The following is a 24,423-nucleotide window of genomic DNA, read 5'->3' on the forward strand; positions in this document are numbered from 1 at the left end:
TGGGTCTGGGGGCTCTGTCCTGACCCCCCTGTGCCCCCCAGGACCCCCCAATGTCCCCCAGGGGTCTCTCCCTGGGTCTGGGGGCTCTGTCCTGACCCCCCTGTGCCCCCAGGACCCCCCAGGACCCCCCCCGATGTCCCCCGGGGGTCTCCCCCCGGGCTGGGGGGCCCATTTGGGTCTGGGGGCTCTGCCCTGACCCCTCCTGACCCCTCCTGACCCCCCTGTGCCCCCCAGGACCCCCCAGGACCCCCCAGGACCCCCCCCAATGTCCCCCAGGGGTCTCCCCCTGGGCTGGGGGGCTCGTTTGGGTCTGGGGGCTCTGCCCTGACCCCCCTGTGCCCCCAGGACCCCCCAGGACCCCCCGATGTCCCCCGGGGGTCTCCCCCTGGGCTGGGGGGCCCGTTTGGGTCTGGGGGCTCTGCCCTGACCCCTCCTGACCCCTCCTGACCCCTCCTGACCCCCCTGACCCCCCTGTGCCCCCCAGGACCCCCCAGGACCCCCCAGGACCCCCCCCAATGTCCCCCGGGGGTCTCCCCCTGGGTCTGGGGGCTCTGTCCTGACCCCCCTGTGCCCCCCAGGACCCCCAGGACCCCCCGATGTCCCCCGGGCTGGGGGGCCCGTTTGGGTCTGGGGGCTCTGTCCTGACCCCCCAGGACCCCCAGGACCCCCCCCGATGTCCCCCGGGGGTCTCTCCCTGGGTCTGGGGGCTCTGCCCTGACCCCTCCTGACCCCTTCTGACCCCCCTGTGCCCCCCAGGACCCCCCAGGACCCCCCGATGTCCCCCGGGGGTCTCCCCCCGGGCTGGGGGGCCCGTTTGGGTCTGGGGGCTCGCCGGGCGCTGCTCCGGGGGGCTCTGGGGCTCAGCCTGGCCCTGCTGCTGCTCTGGGCCGCGCTTTTCCTCTACGGCTCCTTCTACTGGGCCTACCTGCCCACGGCGGCCGTGCTGAGACCCCTGCACCTGGGGTTCAGGTGAGAACACCTGGGGGGACACCTGGGGACACCTGGGGGGATCCTGGGGTGTCACCTGACCTGCCCACGGCGGCTGTGCTGAGACCTGTACACCTGGGATTCAGGTGAGGACACACCTGGGGACACACCTGGGGTACCTGGGGACACACCTGGGGACACCTGGGTACACCTGGGGTGTCACCTGACCTGCCCACGGCCGCCGTGCTGAGACCCGTACACCTGGGCTTCAGGTGAGAACACCTGGGGACACACCTGGGGACAGGTGAGAACACCTGGGGACACCTGGGGTACCTGGGGGGATCCTGGGGTGTTACCTGACCTGCCCACGGCGGCTGTGCTGAGACCCATACACCTGGGGTTCAGGTGAGGACACACCTGGGGACAGGTGAGAACACCTGGGGACAGCTGGGGTACCTGGGGGGATCCTGGGGTGTCACCTGACCTGCCCACGGCGGCCGTGCTGAGACCCGTACACCTGGGCTTCAGGTGAGAACACCTGGGGACACACCTGGGGACACACCTGGGGTACCTGGGGACACACCTGGGGACAGCTGGGGGATCCTGGGGTGTCACCTGACCTGCCCACGGCGGCTGTGCTGAGACCCGTACACCTGGGCTTCAGGTGAGGAGAACACCTGGGGACAGGTGAGAACACACCTGGGGTACCTGGGGACACACCTGGGGTACCTGGGGACAGGTGAGAACACCTGGGGACAGCTGGGGTACCTGGGGGGTACCTGGGGTGTTACCTGACCTGCCCACGGCGGCTGTGCTGAGACCCCTGCACCTGGGATTCAGGTGAGAACACACCTGGGGACAGGTGAGAACACACCTGGGGTACCTGGGGACACACCTGGGGTACCTGGGGGGATCCTGGGGTGTCACCTGACCTGCCCACTGCGGCTGTGCTGAGACCCGTACACCTGGGGTTCAGGTGAGGAGAACACCTGGGGACACACCTGGGGACACCTGGGGACAGCTGGGAACAGCTGGGAACACCTGGGGTACCTGGGGACATCTGGGGACACACCTGGGGTACCTGGGAACAGCTGGGGGATCCTGGGGTGTTACCTGACCTGCCCACGGCCGCCGTGCTGAGACCCCTGCACCTGGGGTTCAGGTGAGGACACCTGGGGACACCTGGGGACACACCTGGGGTACCTGGGGACACCTGGGAACAGCTGGGGGTACCTGGGGTGTCACCTGACCTGCCCACGGCGGCCGTGCTGAGACCCCTGCACCTGGGGTTCAGGTGAGAACACACCTGGGGACAGGTGAGAACACCTGGGGACACACCTGGGGTACCTGGGGAGACACCTGGGGACACCTGGGAACAGCTGGGGGTACCTGGGGTGTTACCTGACCTGCCCACGGCCGCCGTGCTGAGACCTGTACACCTGGGGTTCAGGTGAGAACACACCTGGGGACAGGTGAGAACACACCTGGGGTACCTGGGGTACCTGGGGACACACCTGGGGTACCTGGGGACACACCTGGGGTGTCACCTGACCTGCCCACGGCCGCCGTGCTGAGACCCCTGCACCTGGGATTCAGGTGAGAACACACCTGGGGTACCTGGGGACACCTGGGGACACACCTGGGGTACCTGGGGACACACCTGGGGTCAGGTGAGGACACACCTGGGGGGTACCTGAGAACATCTGGGAACATCTGGGGGGTACCTGGCCCTCAGGTAAGGGGGGGAGGGGCATTGGGCACCTGCCTCAGGTGTGTCCAGGTGTGTCCAGGTGCACCTGGGGGGGGTTCAGGTGTGTCTGGGTGTGTCCAGGTGTGTCCAGGTGTGCCCAGGAGCACCTGGGGGTGGTTCAGGTGTGTCCAGGTGTGTCCAGCAGGGGTTTTGGGGGTCCAGGTGTGTCCAGGAACACCTGGGGGTGGTTCAGGTGTGTCCAGGTGAACCTGGGGGGGGTTCAGGTGTATCCAGGTGTGCCTGGGGTGGGTTCAGGCACCCTCAGGTGTGTCCAGGTGTGTCCAGGTGTGTCCAGCAGGGGAATTTGGGGGTCCAGGTGTGCCCAGGTGAACCTGGGGGGGGGTTCAGGTGTGCCCAGGTGTGTCCAGGTGTGTCCAGGTGTGTCCAGGTGCACCTGGGGGGGAGGTTCAGGTGTGTCCAGGTGTGTCCAGGTGAACCTGGGGGTGGTGCAGGTGTATCCAGGTGTGTCCAGGAGCACCTGGGGGGGGTTCAGGTGTGTCCAGCTGTGCCTGGAGGGGAATTTGGGGGTCCAGGTGTGCCCAGGTGAACCTGGGGGGGGGTTCAGGTGTATCCAGATGTGTCCAGGTGTGTCCAGCAGGGGAATTTGGGGGGTTCAGGTGTGTCCAGGTGTGTCCAGGTGAACCTGGGGGGGGTTCAGGTGTATCCAGGTGTGCCTAGGTGTGTCCAGGTGTGCCCAGGTGAACCTGGGGGGGGTTCAGGTGTATCCAGGTGAACCTGGGGGGGGGTTCAGATGTGTCCAGATGTGTCCAGGTGTGTCCAGGTGCACCTGGGGGGGGGTTCAGGTGTGTCCAGGTGTGTCCAGCAGGGGAATTTGGGGGGTTCAGGTGTGTCCAGGTGTGTCTGGGGTGGGTTCAGGCACCCTCAGGTGTGTCCAGGTGTGTCCAGCAGGGGAATTTGGGGGTCCAGGTGTGCCCAGGAGCACCTGGGGGGGGTTCAGGTGTGTCCAGGTGTGTCCAGGAGCACCTGGGGAGCTTCAGGTGTGTCCAGGTGAGTCCAGCAGGGGAATTTGGGGGTCCAGGTGTGTCCAGGTGTGTCCAGCAGGGGAATTTGGGGGGTTCAGGCACCCTCAGGTGTGTCCAGGTGTGCCCAGGTGAACCTGGGGGGGGGTTCAGGTGTGTCCAGGTGTGCCCAGGTGAACCTGGGGGGGGGTTCAGGTGTGTCCAGGTGTATCCAGGTGTGTCCAGGTGCACCTGGGGGGGGTTCAGGTGTATCCAGATGTGTCCACGTGTGTCCAGGTGAACCTGGGGGGGGGTTCAGGTGTGTCCAGGTGTGTCAGGTGAACCTGGAGAGGGGTTCAGGCACCCTCAGGTGTGCCCAGGTGTGTCCAGGTGCACCTGGGGGGGGTTCAGGTGTATCCAGATGTGTCCAGCTGTGTCCAGCAGGGGAATTTGGGGCTCTTTGGGAACCCCAGGAATTTTTGGGGTTTTTTTGGGGGGTTTGGGGTGTTTTGGGGGATTTTTGGTTGTTTTTTTGGGGGGATTTTTGGGTTTTTTGGGGTTTTTTGGTTTTCTGGGGGTTTTTTGGGGTTTTTTGGGGTTTTTTGGGTTTTTTGGGGATTTTGGTTTAGGGGAGGTTTTTGGGGTTTTGGGGTTTTTTGGGTTTTTTTGCAGTTTTTGGGGTTTTTTTTGATTTTTGGGGGGATTTTGGGTGGATTTTTGGGGTTTTTTGGGGGGTTTTCGACGTTTTGGTGGGTTTTGGTATTTTTGGGGTTTTTTTTTTTGTTTTTTGGTGGTTTTGGGGTTTTTTGGGGGGATTTTTGGTTTTTTTTTTTGTTTTTGGGGGGTTTTGGGGTTTTTTGGGAGGTTTTTGGTGGTTTTTTTAGGGTTTTTTGGGATTTTTGGGGGCATTTTTTGGGATTTTTTGGGGATTTTTGGGGTTTTTTTGAGGGTTTTTGGGTTTTTGGGGTTTTTTGGGAGGGTTTGGAAGATTTGGGGTTTTTTTGATTTTTGGGGGGATTTTTTGGGGATTTTTTTGGGATTTTTGGGGGGATTTTTGGGGGGATTTTTGGGATTTTTTGGGGTTTTTTTGGGATTTTTGGGTTTTTTGGGAGGGTTTGGAAGATTTGGGGTTTTTTAGGTTTTTTTTTAAATTTTTGGGGGGATTTTTTGGGGATTTTTTTGGGCTTTTTGGGGGGATTTTTTTGATTTTTTTGGGATTTTTGGGGAGATTTTTTTGGGGTTTTTTGGGATTTTTTGGGGTTTTTTTGGGTTTTTTGGGAGGGTTTGGAAGATTTGGGGTTTTTTCGGGTTTTTTTGATTTTTGGGGGGATTTTTTGGGGTTTTTTTGGGCTTTTTGGTGATTTTTGGGGGTATTTTTGGGGTATTTTTTTGGGATTTTTGGGGGGATTTTTTTGGGGTTTTTTGGGATTTTTTGGGTTTTTTTGGGGTTTTTTGGGTGGGTTTGGAAGATTTGGGGGTTTTTAGGGGTTTTTTTTATTTTTGGGGGGATTTTTTTGGGTTTTTTTGGGCTTTTTGGTGATTTTTGGGGGGATTTTTTGGGGATTTTTTTGGGGATTTTTTTGGGGATTTTTGGGGAGATTTTTTTTGGTTTTTTGGGGATTTTTTGGGGTTTTTTGGGGTTTTTGGGGTTTTTTGGGAGGGTTTGGAAGATTTGGGGTTTTTTAGGGGTTTTTTTGATTTTTGGGGGGATTTTTTTGGGATTTTTGGGGGGATTTTTTGGGGGGTTTTTTGCGGTTTTTTTGGGTTTTTTTTTGATTTTTGGGGGGATTTTTTTGGGTTTTTTGGGGTTTTTTGGGGTTTTTTTGAGGTTTTTTGAGTTTTTTTGGGTATTTCGGGGGGGTTTTTGAGGTTTTTTGGGGTTTTCAACCCCAAATTTCGCTGCCCTGACCCCGATTTTGGCCCCCCCAGGTCGGACTGCGAGCGCCCCGGCCCCGAGCTCTGCTCCTTCCCCTCGGCCAACGTCTCCCTGCTGGGGGAGCACCGCGAGAAGGTTCCGGAAACCCCAAATTCCCGGGGCCGGGGGGGACCTGGAAATGGCCCCAAAAAAACGGGGATGAGGGGCAAAAATATCCCAAAAAATTGGGGATTTTAGCCCAAAAATTTGGGGATTTTATCCCAAAAAAATGGGGGATGAGGGGCAAAAATATCCCAAAAATTTGGGGATTTTATCCCAAAAATTTGGGGATTTTAGCCCAAAAATTTGGGGGATTTGGAGTCAAAAATATCCCAAAAATTTGGGGATTTTAGCCCAAAAAAATAGGGGATGAGGGGCAAAAATATCCCAAAAATTTGGGGATTTTATCCCAAAAATTTGGGGATTTGGGGGCAAAAATATCCCAAAAATTTGGGGATTTTATCCCAAAAAAATGGGGGATTTGGAGTCAAAAATATCCCAAAAATTTGGGGATTTTAGCCCAAAAATTTGGGGATTTGGAGTCAAAAATATCCCAAAACTTTGGGGATTTTAGCCCAAAAAAACGGGGATGAGGGGCAAAAATATCCCAAAAATTTGGGGATTTGGGGGCCAAAATATCCCAAAAATTTGGGGATTTTATCCCAAAAATTTGGGGATTTTTTCCCAAAAATTTGGGGATTTGGGGGCAAAAATATCCCAAAAATTTGGGGATTTTATCCCAAAAATTTGGGGATTTGGAGCCAAAATATCCCAAAAATTTGGGGGATTCTGGGTCAAAATATCCCAAAAATTTGGAGATTTTAGCCCAAAAATTTGGGGATTTGGGGGCAAAATATCCCAAAAATTTGGGGATTTTATCCCAAAAAAATGGGGGATGAGGGGCAAAAATATCCCAAAAATTTGGAGATTTTAGCCCAAAAATTTGGGGATTTGGGGGCAAAAATATCCCAAAAATTTGGGGATTTGGGGGCAAAAATTTGGGGATTTGGAGTCAAAAATATCCCAAAAATTTGGGGATTTTAGCCCAAAAATTGGGGGGATTTGGAGTCAAAATATCCCAAAAATTTGGGGGGTTTTGGGGCAAAACTCTCTGGGAATGTGGGAATTCTTTGGGAATTTGGGAATGATTTGGGATTTATTTGGGAATGATTTGGGATTTATTTGGGATTTATTTGGGATTTATTTGGGGTTGATTTGGGATTGATTTGGGAATGATTTGGGATTTATTTGGGATTTATTTGGGATTTATTTGGGATTTATTTGGGATTGATTTGGGATTGATTTGGGAATGATTTGGGATTTATTTGGGATTTATTTGGGATTTATTTGGGAATGATTTGGGATTTATTTGGGATTTATTTGGGATTTATTTGGGATTTATTTGGGATTTATTTGGGAATGATTTGGGATTGATTTGGGATTGATTTGGGATTTATTTGGGAATGATTTGGGATTTATTTGGGATTTATTTGGGAATGATTTGGGATTTATTTGGGATTGATTTGGGATTTATTTGGGAATGATTTGGGATTCATTTGGGATTTATTTGGGATTTATCCCATCCAGCTGTTGCTGTACGGGCAGCTGGACCGGATCTCTCTGGGAATGTGGGAATTTGGGAATTCAGGATTTATTTGGGATTGATTTGGGATTGATTTGGGATTTATTTGGGAATTTGGGAATGATTTATTTGGGATTGATTTATTTGGGAATGATTTATTTGGGATTTATCCCATCCAGCTGTTGCTCTATGGGCAGCTGTACCGGATCTCTCTGGGAATGTGGGAATTTGGGAATTCAGGATTTATTTGGGAATTTGGGAATTCTTTGGGAATTTGGGAATGATTTGGGATTTATCCCATCCAGCTGTTGCTGTACGGGCAGCTGTACCGGATCTCTCTGGGAATGTGGGAATTTGGGAATTCAGGATTTATTTGGGATTGATTTGGGATTGATTTGGGAATGTTCCCATCCAGCTGTTGCTCTATGGTCAGCTGTACCGGATCTCTCTGGGAATTTGGGAATTTGGGATTTATTTGGGAATTCTTTGGGAATGTCCAGCTGTTGCTCTATGGTCAGCTGTACCGGATCTCTCTGGGAATTTGGGAATTCAGGATTTATTTGGGAATTTGGGAATGTCCAGGTGTTGCTCTATGGTCAGCTGTACCGGATCTCCCTGGGAATGTGGGAATTTGGGAATTCAGGATTTATTTGGGAATTTGGGATTTATTTGGGATTGATTTGGGATTTATCCCATCCAGCTGTTGCTGTACGGTCAGCTGTACCGGATCTCTCTGGGAATGTGGGAATTCAGGAATTTGGGATTGATTTGGGAATGATTTGGGATTGATTTGGGAATGATTTGGGATTTATCCCATCCAGCTGTTGCTCTATGGTCAGCTGTACCGGATCTCTCTGGGAATTTGGGAATTTGGGAATTCAGGATTAATTTGGGATTGATTTGGGATTTATTTGGGATTTATTTGGGATTTATTTGGGATTTATTTGGGATTGATTTGGGATTTATTTGGGAATGATTTGGGATTTATTTGGGATTTATCCCGTGCAGCTGTTGCTGTACAGTCAGCTGTACCGGATCTCTCTGGGAATGTGGGAATTCAGGATTTATTTGGGAATTTGGGAATTCTTTGGGATTGATTTGGGAATTTGGGAATGCCCAGGTGTTGCTGTACGGTCAGCTGTACCGGATCCCTCTGGGAATGTGGGAATTCAGGAATTTGGGATTGATTTGGGATTGATTTGGGATTGATTTATTTGGAATTTATCCCATCCAGCTGTTGCTCTATGGGCAGCTGTACCGGATCTCTCTGGGAATTTGGGAATTTGGGAATTTGGGATTGATTTGGGATTGATTTGGGATTGATTTGGGATTTATCCCGTGCAGCTGTTGCTCTATGGTCAGCTGTACCGGATCTCTCTGGGAATGTGGGAATGTGGGAATTTGGGATTTATTTGGGATTGATTTGGGAATTTGGGATTTATTTGGGAATGATTAATTTGGGAATGCCCAGCTGTTGCTCTACGGTCAGCTGGACCGGATCTCCCTGGGAATTTGGGAATTTGGGAATTCTTTGGGATTGATTTGGGATTGATTTGGGATTGATTTGGGAATTTGGGAATGCCCAGCTGTTGCTCTATGGTCAGCTGTACCGGATCTCTCTGGGAATGTGGGAATTCAGGAATTTGGGAATTTGGGAATTCAGGATTTATTTGGGATTGATTTGGGATTTATTTGGGAATGTTCCCATCCAGCTGTTGCTCTACGGTCAGCTGTACCGGATCCCTCTGGGAATTTGGGAATTTGGGATTTATTTGGGAATTCTTTGGGAATGTCCAGGTGTTGCTCTACGGTCAGCTGTACCGGATCTCTCTGGGAATTTGGGAATTTGGGAATTCAGGATTTATTTGGGATTTATTTGGGATTGATTTGGGAATTTGGGAATGTTCCCATCCAGCTGTTGCTCTATGGTCAGCTGTACCGGATCTCTCTGGGAATGTGGGAATTCGGGAATTTGGGAATTTGGGATTTATTTGGGATTGATTTGGGATTTATTTGGGATTGATTTGGGAATGATTTGGAATTTATCCCATCCAGCTGTTGCTCTATGGTCAGCTGTACCGGATCTCTCTGGGAATTTGGGAATTTGGGATTTATTTGGGAATTCTTTGGGAATGTCCAGCTGTTGCTGTACGGTCAGCTGTACCGGATCTCTCTGGGAATGTGGGAATGTGGGAATTCAGGATTTATTTGGGATTGATTTGGGATTGATTTGGGAATTTGGGAATGTCCAGCTGTTGCTGTACGGGCAGCTGTACCGGATCTCTCTGGGAATTTGGGAATTCAGGAATTTGGGAATTTGGGAATTCAGGATTTATTTGGGATTGATTTGGGATTTATTTGGGAATGTTCCCATCCAGCTGTTGCTCTACGGTCAGCTGTACCGGATCTCCCTGGGAATTTGGGAATTTGGGATTTATTTGGGAATTCTTTGGGAATGCCCAGGTGTTGCTCTATGGTCAGCTGTACCGGATCCCTCTGGGAATGTGGGAATGTGGGAATTTGGGATTTATTTGGGATTTATTTGGGATTGATTTGGGATTTATTTGGGAATGTTCCCATCCAGCTGTTGCTGTACGGGCAGCTGTACCGGATCTCTCTGGGAATGTGGGAATTCGGGAATTTGGGATTTATTTGGGATTGATTTGGGAATGATTTATTTGGGATTTATTTGGGAATGTCCAGCTGTTGCTGTACGGTCAGCTGTACCGGATCTCCCTGGAGCTGGAGCTGCCGGAGTCTCCGGTGAATCGCGAGCTCGGGATGTTCATGGTGAGGCTGACGTGCTACGGGAGCGGCGGGAAAACCCTGGCCACCGCCTCCAGATCCGTGAGTGACAGCGGGAATTGTATCGGGAATATCGGGAATGTCATTGGGAATATCGGGAATATCATTGGGAATATCGGGAATATCGGGAATGGTATCGGGAATATCGGGAATATCGGGGGAATATCAGGGGAATATCGGGAATGTCGGGAATGGTATCGGGAATGTCGGGAATATCGGGAATGTCGGGATGTTCATGGTGAGGCTGACGTGCTACGGGAACGGCGGGAAAACCCTGGCCACCGCCTCCAGATCCGTGAGTGACAGCGGGAATTGTATCGGGAATATCGGGAATGTCATTGGGAATATCGGGAATATCATTGGGAATATCGGGAATATCGGGAATGTCGGGAATGGTATCGGGAATGTCGGGATGTTCATGGTGAGGCTGACGTGCTACGGGAGCGGCGGGAAAACCCTGGCCACCGCCTCCAGATCCGTGAGTCGGGAATGTCGGGAATATCGGGAATATCGGGAATATCGGGAATGGTATCGGGAATGTCGGGATGTTCATGGTGAGGCTGACGTGCTACGGGAACGGCGGGAAAACCCTGGCCACCGCCTCCAGATCCGTGAGTCGGGAATATCGGGAATATCGGGAATATCGGGAATATCGGGAATGGTATCGGGAATGTCGGGAATATCGGGAATATCGGGAATATCGGGAATGTCGGGAATGGTATCGGGAATATCGGGAATATCGGGAATGTCGGGATGTTCATGGTGAGGCTGACGTGCTACGGGAACGGCGGGAAAACCCTGGCCACCGCCTCCAGATCCGTGAGTCGGGAATGTCGGGAATATCGGGAATATCGGGAATATTGGGAATATCGGGAATATCATTGGGAATATCGGGAATATCGGGAATGTCGGGAATTGTATCGGGAATATCGGGAATATCGGGAATATCGGGAATGTCGGGAATATCGGGAATATCGGGAATATCGGGAATTGTATCGGGAATATCGGGAATGTCGGGAATATCGGGAATATCGGGAATGGTATCGGGAATATCGGGAATATCGGGAATGTCGGGATGTTCATGGTGAGGCTGACGTGCTACGGGAACGGCGGGAAAACCCTGGCAACGGCCTCCAGATCCGTGAGTCGGGAATTGTATCGGGAATATTGGGAATGTCGGGAATATCGGGAATGTCGGGAATGTCGGGAATGTCGGGAATATCATTGGGAATATCGGGAATATCGGGAATGTCATTGGGAATATCATTGGGAATATTGGGAATTGTATCGGGATGTTCATGGTGAGGCTGACGTGCTACGGGAGCGGCGGGAAAACCCTGGCCACCGCCTCCAGATCCGTGAGTGACAGCGGGAATTGTGTCGGGAATGTCGGGAATATCGGGAATGTCATTGGGAATATCGGGAATATCGGGAATTGTATCGGGAATGTCGGGAATAGTATCGGGAATATCGGGAATATCGGGAATATCGGGAATGTCATTGGGAATGTCGGGAATGTCGGGATGTTCATGGTGAGGCTGACGTGCTACGGGAGCGGCGGGAAAACCCTGGCAACGGCCTCCAGATCCGTGAGTGACAGCGGGAATTGTGTCGGGAATATCGGGAATATCGGGAATATCGGGAATGTCGGGAATATCGGGAATGTCGGGATGTTCATGGTGAGGCTGACGTGCTACGGGAGCGGCGGGAAAACCCTGGCCACCGCCTCCAGATCCGTGAGTCACAGCGGGAATTGTATCGGGAATTGTGTCGGGAATATCGGGAATGGTATCGGGAATATCAGGAATGGTATCAGGAATGTCGGGAATGGGAATATCGGGAATATCGGGAATGTCGGGAATGTCGGGAATGGGAATGTCGGGAATGGGATCAGGGAGAGCCCCGGGCTCGGCCTCGAGATCGGTGAGTGGGGAATGTCGGGAATATCGGGAATATCGGGAATATCGGGAATGTCGGGAATGTCGGGAATAGGAACATTGGGAATGTCGGGAATGATATCAGGAATTGTATCAGAAATGTCGGGAATATCGGGAATGTCGGGAATGTCAGGATCAGGGAGAGCCCCGGGCACGGCCTCGCGCTCCGTGAGGAATTCCAGGGGTTTTGGGGGAATTTGAGGTTTTTGGGACCAAATTCCCGGGATTTTGGGGAATTTTGAGGTTCCTGGGCTGGAATTCCCAGGATCGGGGTGGATTTGGGGTTGATCTGGATGGGTTTTTTGGGATCCGGTTGGATCCGGTTGGATTTGGGTGGATTTGGGCTGGAATTCCCGGGATTTGGGTTGGATTTTGTGGGATTTGGGTGGGATTTGGGTTGAATTTGGTTGGATTTGGTTGAATTTTGGTTGGATCTGGATGGTTTTTGTGTGGATTTGGTTGGATTTTGTGGGATTTGGGTGTTTTTTGGTTGGATCTGGATGGATTTTGGTTGAATTTGGTTGGATTTTGTGGAATTTGATTGGATTTGGGGTTGGATTTGGTTGGGTTTTGATTGGATTTGGTTGAATTTTGGTTGGATCTGGATGGTTTCTGGGTGAATTTGGTTGGATTTTGTGCGATTTGGGTGGGATTTGGGTGGATTTCATGGAATTTGGTTGGATTTGGGTGGGATTTGGGTGGATCTGGGTGGGATTTGGTTGGATTTGGGTTGGATTTTGTGGGATTTGGGCTGGAATTCCCAGGATTTTGGGTGGATCTGGATGGGTTTTGGTTGAATTTTGTGGGATTTGATTGGATTTTGTGGAATTTGGTTGGATTTGGTTGAATTTGGTTGGATTTCGTTGGATCTGGATGAATTTTGGTTGGATTTGATTTGATTTGGTTGGATTTGGGTGTTTTTTGGTTGGATTTTGGTTGGATTTGGTTGGTTTTTGGTTGAATTTGGTTAAATTTTGTGGGATTTGATTGGATTTTGTGGGAGCTAGATGGATTTCGGTCAGATTTTGGTTGGATTTTGTTGCATTTGATTGGATTTTGGTTGGATTTTGTGGGATTTGGTTGAATTTTGGTTGAATTTGATTGGATTTAGATGGTTTTTGGGTGGATTTGGTTGGATTTTTGGTGGATCTGGATGGATTTTGGTTGGATTTGGGTGGGATTTGGGTGTTTTTTGATTGGATCTGGTTGGATTTCAGTCAGATCTGGTTGGATTTTGTGGGATTTTGGTTTGATTTCAGTCGGATTTGGTTGGATTTTGTTTGGATTTCGATTGGATTTTGTGGGATTTGGTTGAATTTGGTCGGATCTGGTTGGATTTTGTGGGATTTTGGTTTGATTTCCGTTGGATTTTGTGGGATCTGGTTGAATTTGTTTGGATTTTGGTCAGATTTGGTTGGATTTTGGTTGGATTTTGTGGGATCTGTTTGGATTTTGGTCGGATTTCCATTGGATTTTGTGGGATCTGGTTGAATTTGTTTGGATTTTGGTCAGATTTGGTTGGATTTTGGTTGGATTTTGTGGGATCTGTTTGGATTTCGGTCGGATCTGGTTTGATTTCGATTGGATTTTGTGGGATCTGGTTGGATTTTGTTTGGATTTTGGTTGGATTTTGTGGGATCTGTTTGGATTTTGGTCGGATTTGGTTTGAATTTGGTCAGATTTCAGTTGGATTTTGTGGGATCTGGTTGAATTTGGTCGGATTTTGTTTGGATTTTGTGGGATCTGTTTGGATTTTGTGGGATCTGTTTGGATTTTGTGGGATCTGTTTGGATTTGGTCAGATCTGTTTGGATTTGGTTTGATTTTGGTCGGATTTTGGTTGGATTTCGGTTGGATTTTGTGGGATCTGTTTGGATTTTGTGGGATCTGTTTGGATTTTGGTCGGATTTTGGTTGGATTTTGTGGGATCTGGTTGAATTTGTTTGGATTTCGATTGGATTTTGTGGGATCTGTTTGGATTTTGGTTGGATTTTGTGGGATCTGGTTGGATTTGGTCGGATCTGGTTTGATTTCGATTGGATTTTGTGGGATCTGTTTGGATTTTGTGGGATCTGTTTGAATTTGGTGGGATCTGTTTGAATTTGGTCGGATCTGTTTGAATTTTGGTCGGATTTCGGTTGGATTTTGTGGGATCTGGTTGAATTTGGTCAGATTTCGATTGGATTTTGTGGGATCTGTTTGGATTTTGTGGGATCTGTTTGGATTTTGTGGGATCTGGTTGGATTTTGTGGGATCTGTTTGGATTTTGTGGGATCTGTTTGGATTTGGTCAGATTTCGATTGGATTTTGTGGGATCTGTTTGGATTTGGTCGGATCTGTTTGAATTTTGGTCGGATTTCGGTTGGATTTTGTGGGATCTGTTTGGATTTTGTGGGATCTGTTTGGATTTTGTGGGATCTGTTTGAATTTGGTCAGATCTGGTTGGATTTGGTTTGATTTTGGTTGGATTTGGTCGGATTTTGGTCGGATTTTGGTCAGATTTCGGTTGGATTTTGTGGGATCTGGTTGGATTTTGTGGGATCTGGTTGGATTTTGTGGGATCTGTTTGGATTTCGGTCGGATCTGGTTTGATTTCGATTGGATTTTGTGGGATCTGTTTGGATTTTGTGGGATCTGTTTGGATTTTGTGGGATCTGTTTGGATTTGGTCGGATCTGTTTGGATTTTGGTCGTTTCTGCTGGCACTGACGGTGTCCCCGCGGTCCCCGTGCCCAGGCCATGCTCCATTACCGCTCCCGCCTGCTGCGGGCCCTGCACACCGCGGCCTTCGCCGGCCTCTTCCTCAGCGGCTTCGCCGAGCAGAGCCAGACCCTGGAGCTGGAGCTGCTGGGGCGCTACCGGGAGGACCCCGTGGGTCTGGGGGCTCCCGGGGGGTCCTGGGGTCACCTTGGGGGGTCCTGGAGGGTCCTGGGGTCACCTTGGGGGCTCCTGGGGGGTCCTGGGGTCACCTTGGGGGGTCCTGGGGGGTCCCTGAGGTCACCTTGAGGGGTCCTGGGGGGTCCTGGGGGTCCCTGGGGTCACCTTGGGGGGTCCTGGGGGTCCCTGGGGTCACCTTGGGGGGTCCCGGGGGGTCCTGGGGGGTCCTGGGGTCACCTTGGGGTGTCCTGGGGGGTCCCTGGGGTCACCTTGGGGGGTCCTGGGGGGTCCCTGGGGGTCCCTGGGGTCACCTTGGGGGGTTCTGGGGTGTCCCGGGGGGTCCTGGGGGTCCCTGGGGTCACCTTGAGGGGTCCTGGGGGTCCTGGGGGGTCCCTGGGGTCACCTTGGGGGGTCCTGGGGGGTCCCTGGGGGGTCCTGGGGGGTCCTGGGGTGTCCTGGGGGTCCCTGGGGTCACCTTGGGGTGTCCTGGGGGGTCCCTGGGCCATCCTGGGGGGTTCTGGGGTCATTTGTGGGGGACTTGGGGGGGTCCTGGGGTCACTTTGGGGGTCCTGGGGTGACTTTGGGGGTCCCAGGGTCACTTTGGGGGGTCCCTGGGGTCATTCTGGGGGTCCTGGGGTCACTTTGGGGGGTCCCTGGGGTCACTTTGAGGGTCCCTGGGGTCATTCTGGGGGTCCCAGGGTCACTTTGGGGTGTCCCTGGGGTCACTTTGGGGGTCCTGGGGTCACTTTTTGGGTCCTAGGGTCATTCTGGGGGTCCCAGGGTCACCTTGAGGGGTCCTGGGGTCACTTTGGGGGGTCCCAGAGTCACTTTTGGGGGTCCCTGGGGTCACCTTGGGGGTGTCCCTGGGGACATTTTTTGGGTCCTGGGGTCACTTGGGGAAATCCTTGGGGTTTTCTGGGGGGGTCTTTGGGGGCTTTTTGGGGGTCCCGGTGTTTTTTGGGGGTTTTTGTGGGTCCCGGTGTTTTTTGGGGGGGTCTCTGGGGGTTTTTGGGGGTCCCGGTGTTTTTTGGGGGTCTTTGGGGGTCCCGGTGTTTTTTGGGGGGTCTCTGGGGGTCTCTGGGGGTTTTTGGGGGTCCCGGTGTTTTTGGGGGGTCTCTGGGGGTCTTCGGGGGTCCCGGTGGTTTTTGGGGGGTCTTTGGGGGGTTTTTGGGGGTCCCGGTGCTTTTTGGGGGTCTTTGGGGGGTCTTTGGGGTTCCCGGTGTTTTTTGGGGGTTTTTGGGGGTCTTTGGGGGTCCTGGTGTTTTTTGGGGGGTCTCTGGGGGTCCCGGTGTTTTTTGGGGGTCTCTGGGGGTCTTTGGGGGTCCTGGGGTCTTTGGGGGGTTTTTGGGGGTCCCGGTGTTTTTTGGGGGATCTTTGGGGGTCCCGGTGTTTTTTGGGGGGTCTCTGGGGGTCTCTGGGGGTCTCTGGGGGTCTCTGGGGGTCCCGGTGTCCCAGAGCGCCGCCCCCTCCCCAGTACACGCCGACCGTGGGGGCGTTCGTGGAGATCCAGAGCCGGCGCGTGCAGCTCTACGGAGCGCGGCTGCGCGTGCACGCGCACTTCAGCGGCCTCAGGTACTGACCCACATCCCTGCCCCACACATCCCTGCCCCACATCCCTGCCCCACACATCCCTGACCCACATCTCTGACCCACATCCCTGACCCACATCCCTGACCCACATCCCTGACCCACATCCCTGACCCACACATCATCACTGTGCGTGCACGCGCACTTCAGCGGCCTCAGGTACAGACCCACATCCCTGCCCCACATCTCACTGCCCCACATCTCTGCCCCACACATCCCTGAGCCACACATCATCACTGACCCACACGCGCACTTCAGCGGCCTCAGGTACGGAGCCACATCCCTGACCCACACATCTCTGACCCACATCCCTGACCCACATCTCACTGCCCCACACATCCCTGACCCACACATCATCACTGCGCGTGCACGCGCACTTCAGCGGCCTCAGGTACGGAGCCACATCTCTGACCCACATCTCTGACCCACACATCTCTGACCCACACATCCCTGCCCCACATCCCTGCCCCACACATCATCCCTGCGCGTGCACGCGCACTTCAGCGGCCTCAGGTACTGACCCACATCCCTGACCCACATCTCTGACCCACATCCCTGACCCACATCTCTGACCCACATCTCTGACCCACACATCCCTGACCCACACATCCCTGACCCACACATCCCTGACCCACATCACTGACCCACACATCATCCCTGACCCACACGCGCACTTCAGCGGCCTCAGGTACTGACCCACACATCCCTGACCCACATCTCTGACCCACATCTCACTGACCCACATCTCTGACCCACATCCCTGACCCACATCACTGACCCACACATCATCCCTGCCCCACACATCATCACTGCACGTGCACGCGCACTTCAGCGGCCTCAGGTACGGAGCCACATCCCTGACCCACATCCCTGACCCACATCTCTGAGCCACACTGCCCCACACATCCCTGACCCACATCCCTGCCCCACACATCCCTGCCCCACACATCATCACTGCGCGTGCACGCGCACTTCAGCGGCCTCAGGTACGGAGCCACACTGACCCACATCTCTGACCCACATCTCACTGACCCACATCCCTGACCCACATCTCTGACCCACACATCTCTGACCCACACATCATCCCTGCCCCACACATCCCTGACCCACATCCCTGACCCACACATCCCTGACCCACATCCCTGACCCACACATCCCTGACCCACACATCATCACTGCGCGTGCACGCGCACTTCAGCGGCCTCAGGTACGGAGCCACATCTCTGACCCACACATCCCTGCCCCACATCTCTGACCCACACATCTCTGACCCACACATCCCTGCCCCACATCTCTGACCCACACATCTCTGACCCACACATCCCTGCCCCACACATCATCACTGCGCGTGCACGCGCACTTCAGCGGCCTCAGGTACGGACCCACATCCCTGCCCCACACATCATCACTGACCCACACATCCCTGACCCACACATCTCTGACCCACACATCTCTGACCCACACATCCCTGACCCACACATCACTGCCCCACACATCATCCCTGACCCACACATCATCACTGCCCCACACATCATCACTGCGCGTGCACGCGCACTTCAGCGGCCTCAGGTACTGACCCACATCTCTGACCCACACATCACTGACCCACATCTCACTGACCCACACATCCCTGCCCCACACATCACTGCCCCACACATCATCCCTGCCCCACACATCATCCCTGCGCGTGCACGCGCACTTCAGCGGCCTCAGGTACAGACCCACATCTCTGACCCACATCTGTGACCCACACATCCCTGCCCCACACATCTCTGACCCACACATCCCTGCCCCACATCCCTGCCCCACATCCCTGACCCACACATCCCTGCCCCACACATCACTGACCCACACATCCCTGCCCCACACATCACTGACCCACACATCCCTGCCCCACACATCCCTGAGCCACATCACTGCCCCACACATCCCTGACCCACACATCATCCCTGCCCCACACATCACTGCCCCACACATCCCTGACCCACACATCATCCCTGCCCCACACATCACTGCCCCACACATCCCTGACCCACACATCATCCCTGCGTGTGCACGCGCACTTCAGCGGCCTCAGGTACGGACCCACACTGACCCACATCTCACTGACCCACATCACTGACCCACACATCTCTGACCCACACATCCCTGACCCACATCTCACTGACCCACACATCCCTGACCCACATCCCTGACCCACACATCCCTGACCCACACATCTCTGACCCACACATCCCTGCCCCACACATCCCTGACCCACACATCATCACTGCCCCACACATCCCTGACCCACACATCATCCCTGACCCACACATCATCACTGTGCGTGCACGCGCACTTCAGCGGCCTCAGGTACTGACCCACATCTCTGACCCACATCCCTGCCCCACATCTCTGAGCCACACTGCCCCACACATCCCTGACCCACATCCCTGCCCCACACATCATCACTGCCCCACACATCATCCCTGCCCCACACATCATCACTGTGCGTGCACGCGCACTTCAGCGGCCTCAGGTACTGACCCACATCTCTGACCCACATCTCTGACCCACACATCCCTGACCCACACATCCCTGCCCCACATCTCTGACCCACACATCCCTGACCCACATCTCTGACCCACATCCCTGAGCCACACATCATCACTGCGCGTGCACGCGCACTTCAGCGGCCTCAGGTACGGACCCACATCCCTGCCCCACACATCCCTGCCCCACATCTCTGACCCACATCACTGACCCACACATCCCTGACCCACACATCATCCCTGCCCCACACATCCCTGACCCACACATCTCTGACCCACACATCATCACTGTGCGTGCACGCGCACTTCAGCGGCCTCAGGTACGGACCCACACTGACCCACATCTCACTGACCCACACATCATCACTGACCCACACATCCCTGACCCACACATCATCACTGCGCGTGCACGCGCACTTCAGCGGCCTCAGGTACGGACCCAAATCTCACTGCCCCACATCCCTGACCCACATCCCTGACCCACATCCCTGACCCACACATCCCTGACCCACACATCATCCCTGCCCCACATCTCACTGCCCCACACATCCCTGACCCACATCCCTGCCCCACACATCCCTGCCCCACACATCATCACTGCGCGTGCACGCGCACTTCAGCGGCCTCAGGTACGGAGCCACATCTCTGACCCACATCTCTGCCCCACATCTCTGACCCACATCCTTGCCCCACACATCTCTGACCCACACATCCCTGACCCACACATCATCCCTGCCCCACATCTCACTGACCCACACATCCCTGACCCACATCCCTGACCCACACATCCCTGACCCACACATCCCTGACCCACATCTCTGACCCACACATCATCCCTGCCCCACATCTCACTGACCCACACATCCCTGACCCACATCTCTGACCCACATCCCTGACCCACACATCATCCCTGACCCACACATCATCCCTGCCCCACATCTCACTGACCCACACATCCCTGACCCACATCACTGCCCCACACATCCCTGACCCACACATCCCTGACCCACACATCCCTGACCCACACATCATCACTGTGCGTGCACGCGCACTTCAGCGGCCTCAGGTACTGACCCACATCTCTGACCCACACATCACTGACCCACATCTCACTGACCCACACATCATCCCTGACCCACACATCACTGACCCACATCTCACTGACCCACATCCCTGACCCACACATCCCTGCCCCACACATCCCTGACCCACACATCATCACTGTGCGTGCACGCGCACTTCAGCGGCCTCAGGTACGGAGCCACATCTCTGACCCACATCTCACTGCCCCACACATCCCTGACCCACACATCCCTGCCCCACACATCATCACTGACCCACACATCATCACTGACCCACACATCATCCCTGACCCACATCCCTGACCCACACATCATCCCCACACATCATCCCTGCCCCACATCTCTGCCCCACACATCTCTGCCCCACATCTCTGCCCCACACTGACTCCTGAGAGAGCCCGGAGCTGTCCCAGAGTTCAGCTCAGCCCCACTGCTGGTCCTGGGACACACCTGAGACACCTGGGGACACACCTGGGGACACATCTGGGACACCTGAGACACCTGGGGACACCTGAGACACACCTGGGGACACCTGGGACACCTGGGACACACCTGAGACACCTGGGGACACCTGGGGACACCTGAGACACACCTGGGGACACCTGGGACACACCTGGGGACACACCTGGGACACACCTGGGACACCTGAGACACACCTGGGGACACACCTGGGACACCTGGGGACACCTGGGGACAGCTAGGTCACATCCAGGACACACCTGAAACACACCTGAGACACATCTGGGACACCTGAAACACCTGGGACACACCTGGGGACACCTGGGGACACCTGAGACACATCTGGGACACACCTGGGGACACCTGAGACACATCTGGGGACACCTGGGGACACACCTGGGGAGATGGGGAGACACCTTGACACATCCAGGACACACCTGAAACACCTGGGACACACCTGGACACACCTGGGGGGATGGGGACACACCTGGGGGCCATGGGGACACACCTGGGGGCCATGGGGACACACCTGGGACACACCTGGGGGGATGGGGACACACCTGGGGGCCATGGGGACACACCTGGGGGCCATGGGGACACACCTGGACACACCTGGGGGCCATGGGGACACACCTGGGACACACCTGGGGGGATGGGGACACCCCTGGGGGGGATGGGGACACACCTGGGGGCCATGGGGACACACCTGGGGGCCATGGGGACACACCTGGACACACCTGGGGGGATGGGGACACACCTGGGGGCCATGGGGACACACCTGGGGGGGGATGGGGACACACCTGGGGGCCATGGGGACACACCTGGGGGCCATGGGGACACACCTGGGACACACCTGGGGGGATGGGGACACACCTGGGGGCCATGGGGACACACCTGGACACACCTGGGGGCCATGGGGACACACCTGGGGGCCATGGGGACACACCTGGGACACACCTGGGGGGGATGGGGACACACCTGGACACACCTGGGGGCCATGGGGACACACCTGGGGGCCATGGGGACACACCTGGGGGCCATGGGGACACACCTGCCCCCCCCGTGCCCAGCCCTGCCCCTCCCCCACTGCAGGTACCTGCTCTATCACTTCCCGCTCACCTCGGCCGTGCTGGGCGTGGCCGGGAATTGGGCGCTGCTGGCGCTGCTGACCCTGGGGGGGTACCTGCAGTGGGGGAGGGGCGCCCGGCCCCGACAGGTGAGACCCGGGGGGGGGAGGGGCTGTGGGAGGGTACCTGCAGTGGGGGAGGGGCTGAGGGGGGGTACCTGCAGTGGGGGAGGGGCTGGGGGTACCTGCAGTGGGGGAGGGGCGCCCGGCCCGCACAGGTGAGACCCGGGGTGGGGGAGGGGTACCTGCAGTGGGGGAGGGGCTGAGGGGGGGTACCTGCAGTGGGGGAGGGGCGCCCGGCCCGCACAGGTGAGACCCGGGGGGGGGGAGGGGTACCTGCAGTGGGGGAGGGGCTGAGGGTCACACCTGGGGGGGTACCTGCAGTGGGGGAGGGGCGCCCGGCCCGCACAGGTGAGACCCGGGGGGGGGAGGGGCTGTGTCACCTGCCCGGGGTGGGGGAGGGGCTGAGGGGGGGGGTACCTGCAGTGGGGGAGGGGCTGTGGGGGGGGGTACCTGCAGTGGGGGAGGGGCTGGGGGGGGTACCTGCAGTGGGGGAGGGGCTGAGGGGGGGGTACCTGCAGTGGGGGAGGGGCTGTGGGTCCCTCCCAGGTGAGCCCCGGGGGGTGGGGGAGGGGCTGCTGACCCTGGGGGGGGGGGGTGGGGTTGTACCTGCAGTGGGGGAGGGGCTGTGGGGGGGGCACCTGCAGTGGGGGAGGGGCTGTGGGGGGGGTACCTGCAGTGGGGGAGGGGCTGTGGGTCACACCTGGGGGGGGGTACCTGCAGTGGGGGAGGGGCTGGGGGGGGGTACCTGCAGTGGGGGAGGGGCTGTGGAAGCCGGGTGGGGGAGGGGCAGGTGCAGTGGGGGAGGGGCTGCGGGACCCGCCCCCTGAGCCCCTCCCCCACCCCCCCAGGAGCGGCGCAGCCCGGGAGGAGCCCCCGGGGAGGGGGAGGGGAAAGGTGAGAGGGGTGGGGGAGGGGCGGCGGTTGGGGGGAAATTTTGGGGAGGATTTGGGGGGGATTTTGGGGGAGGATTTGGGGATTTTTTGGGAGATTTTTGGGGAATTTTTTGGAGATTTTTGGGGAGGATTTTTTGAGATTTTTTGGGGAGGATTTTGGGATTTTTTTGGAAATTTTTGGGGAATATTTTTCGATATTTTGGGGGCTTTTTTTTGAGATTTTTGGGGGATATTTTGGGGATTTTGGGGTGGGATTTTGGGGGGTTTGGGGTGGGGTATTGGGTGGGATTTTGGGGGGTTTGGGGTGGGATTTTGGGGGGATTTGGGGTGGGGTTTTGGGGGGGTTTGGGGTGGGATTTTGGGGGGATTTTGGGTGGGATTTTGGGGGGTTTTGGGGGTTTGGGGGCGGATTTTGGGGATTTTGGGGTGGGATTTTGGGGGGATTTGGGGGCGGATTTTGGGGGGATTTTGGGGGTTGATTTTGGGGATTTTGGGGTGGGATTTTGGGGGTTTTGGGTGGGGATTTTGGGTGGGATTTTGGGGGGTTTTGGGTGGGGATTTTGGGTGGGATTTTGGGGGGTTTTGGGTGGGATTTTGGGGGGTTTGGGGTGGGATTTTGGGGGGATTTTGGGGGGTTTGGGGTGGGATTTTGGGGGGTTTGGGGTGGGATTTTGGGGGGATTTGGGGTGGGGTTTTGGGGGGTTTGGGGTGGGATTTTGGGGTGGGATTTTGGGGGGTTTTGGGGTGGGATTTTGGGGGGGTTTCAAGGTGATTTCTCCCCTCCCCCCACCCCAGACCTTTCAGCCTCCCCCCAAAATTTGGAGGAGCCCGAAATCGTGGGAAGCACCGAGCCCAGCCAAGGTGGGGGAGGGGCAGGGCCCCAAAATCTCAGTGGGGGAGGGGTGGGGCTGAAATTGGGGGGGAGGGGCTGAAATTTGGGGGGGAGGGGCTGAAATTTGGGGGGAATTTGTGGGGATGGGGCTGAAATTTGGGGGGAGGGGCTGAAATTTGGGGGAGGGGCTGAAATTTGGTGGGAGGGGCTGAAATTTGGGGGGAGGGGCTGAAATTTGGGGGGAGGGGCTGAAATTTGGGGGGGGAGGGGCTGAAATTTGGGGGGAGGGGCTGAAATTTGGGGGGAGGGGCTGAAATTTGGGGGGAGGGGCTGAAATTTGGGGGGGAGGGGCAGAAATTTGGGGGGGAGGGGCTGAAATTTGGGGGGGAGGGGCTGAAATCTGGGGGGGGAGGGGCTGAAATTTGGGGGGGAGGGGCTGAAATCTGGGGGGGGAGGGGCCCAAATTGGGGGGGGAGGGGCTGAAATTGGGGTCTGGGGGTGCTGACGGCCCCTCCCCCCACAGACCCCCCCCTGCTCAGCGCCGCCAACGCCCCCCCCAAGGAGGGGGAGGGGCAGGAGGAGGAGGAAGAGGAGGTGGGGGAGGGGCTGGAGGAAGAGGGGGTCACCCTCACGCCCCTCCCCCACCCCCCGCACGGCCCCTCCCCCCGGCAGCGCCACCTCTGCTCCAGCTCCTGAGCCCCTCCCCCACCCCCTCAATAAAGGCTTCGGCCCCTCCCCCACCCCCCAAAAACGAGTTGGGTTCGTTTGGGGAGGGGGAGGGGAGGGGACGGGACCCCCTCCCCAAAATTCTCCTCAAATCCAGCCCAGATCCCAAATTCCACCAAATCTGGCCCCGGGTTCAGGATTTTGGGGGTTTTGGGGATATTTTGGGGGTTTTTGGGGTATTTTTAGGGTATTTTGGGGAGAATTTGGGGGGATTTTTGGGGGATTTTTGGGATATTTTGGGGGGATTTTTGGGAGATTTTTTGGATATTTTTGAGGGATTTTTGGGATATTTTGAGGGGATTTTTGGGATATTTTTGAGGGATTTTTGGGTGATTTTTGGGGTATTTTTGGAGATTTTTGGGGAAATTTTAGGG

At 55.4% G+C, this 24,423-nt stretch overlaps 1 protein-coding gene across 1 annotated transcript; it reads left to right on the forward strand.

The window, feature by feature from the left end:
- The first annotated feature begins 754 nt into the window (after window positions 1-754).
- BSCL2 (BSCL2 lipid droplet biogenesis associated, seipin) lies at window positions 755-24,074 on the forward strand. Its single transcript, XM_086870933.1, has 9 exons — window positions 755-969; window positions 5,566-5,647; window positions 9,837-9,980; window positions 14,610-14,744; window positions 16,225-16,322; window positions 21,502-21,625; window positions 22,447-22,492; window positions 23,287-23,352; window positions 23,847-24,074. The coding sequence occupies exons 1-9, from the start codon at window positions 776-778 to the stop codon at window positions 24,017-24,019; spliced, it is 1,062 nt and encodes a 353-aa protein (XP_086727059.1). The 5' UTR covers window positions 755-775; the 3' UTR covers window positions 24,020-24,074.
- The last annotated feature ends 349 nt before the right edge of the window (window positions 24,075-24,423 follow it).

This window comes from Cyanistes caeruleus, chromosome 34, assembly GCF_971803275.1.
Source record: "Cyanistes caeruleus chromosome 34, bCyaCae1.hap1.1, whole genome shotgun sequence".
Classification (NCBI taxonomy): domain Eukaryota; kingdom Metazoa; phylum Chordata; class Aves; order Passeriformes; family Paridae; genus Cyanistes; species Cyanistes caeruleus.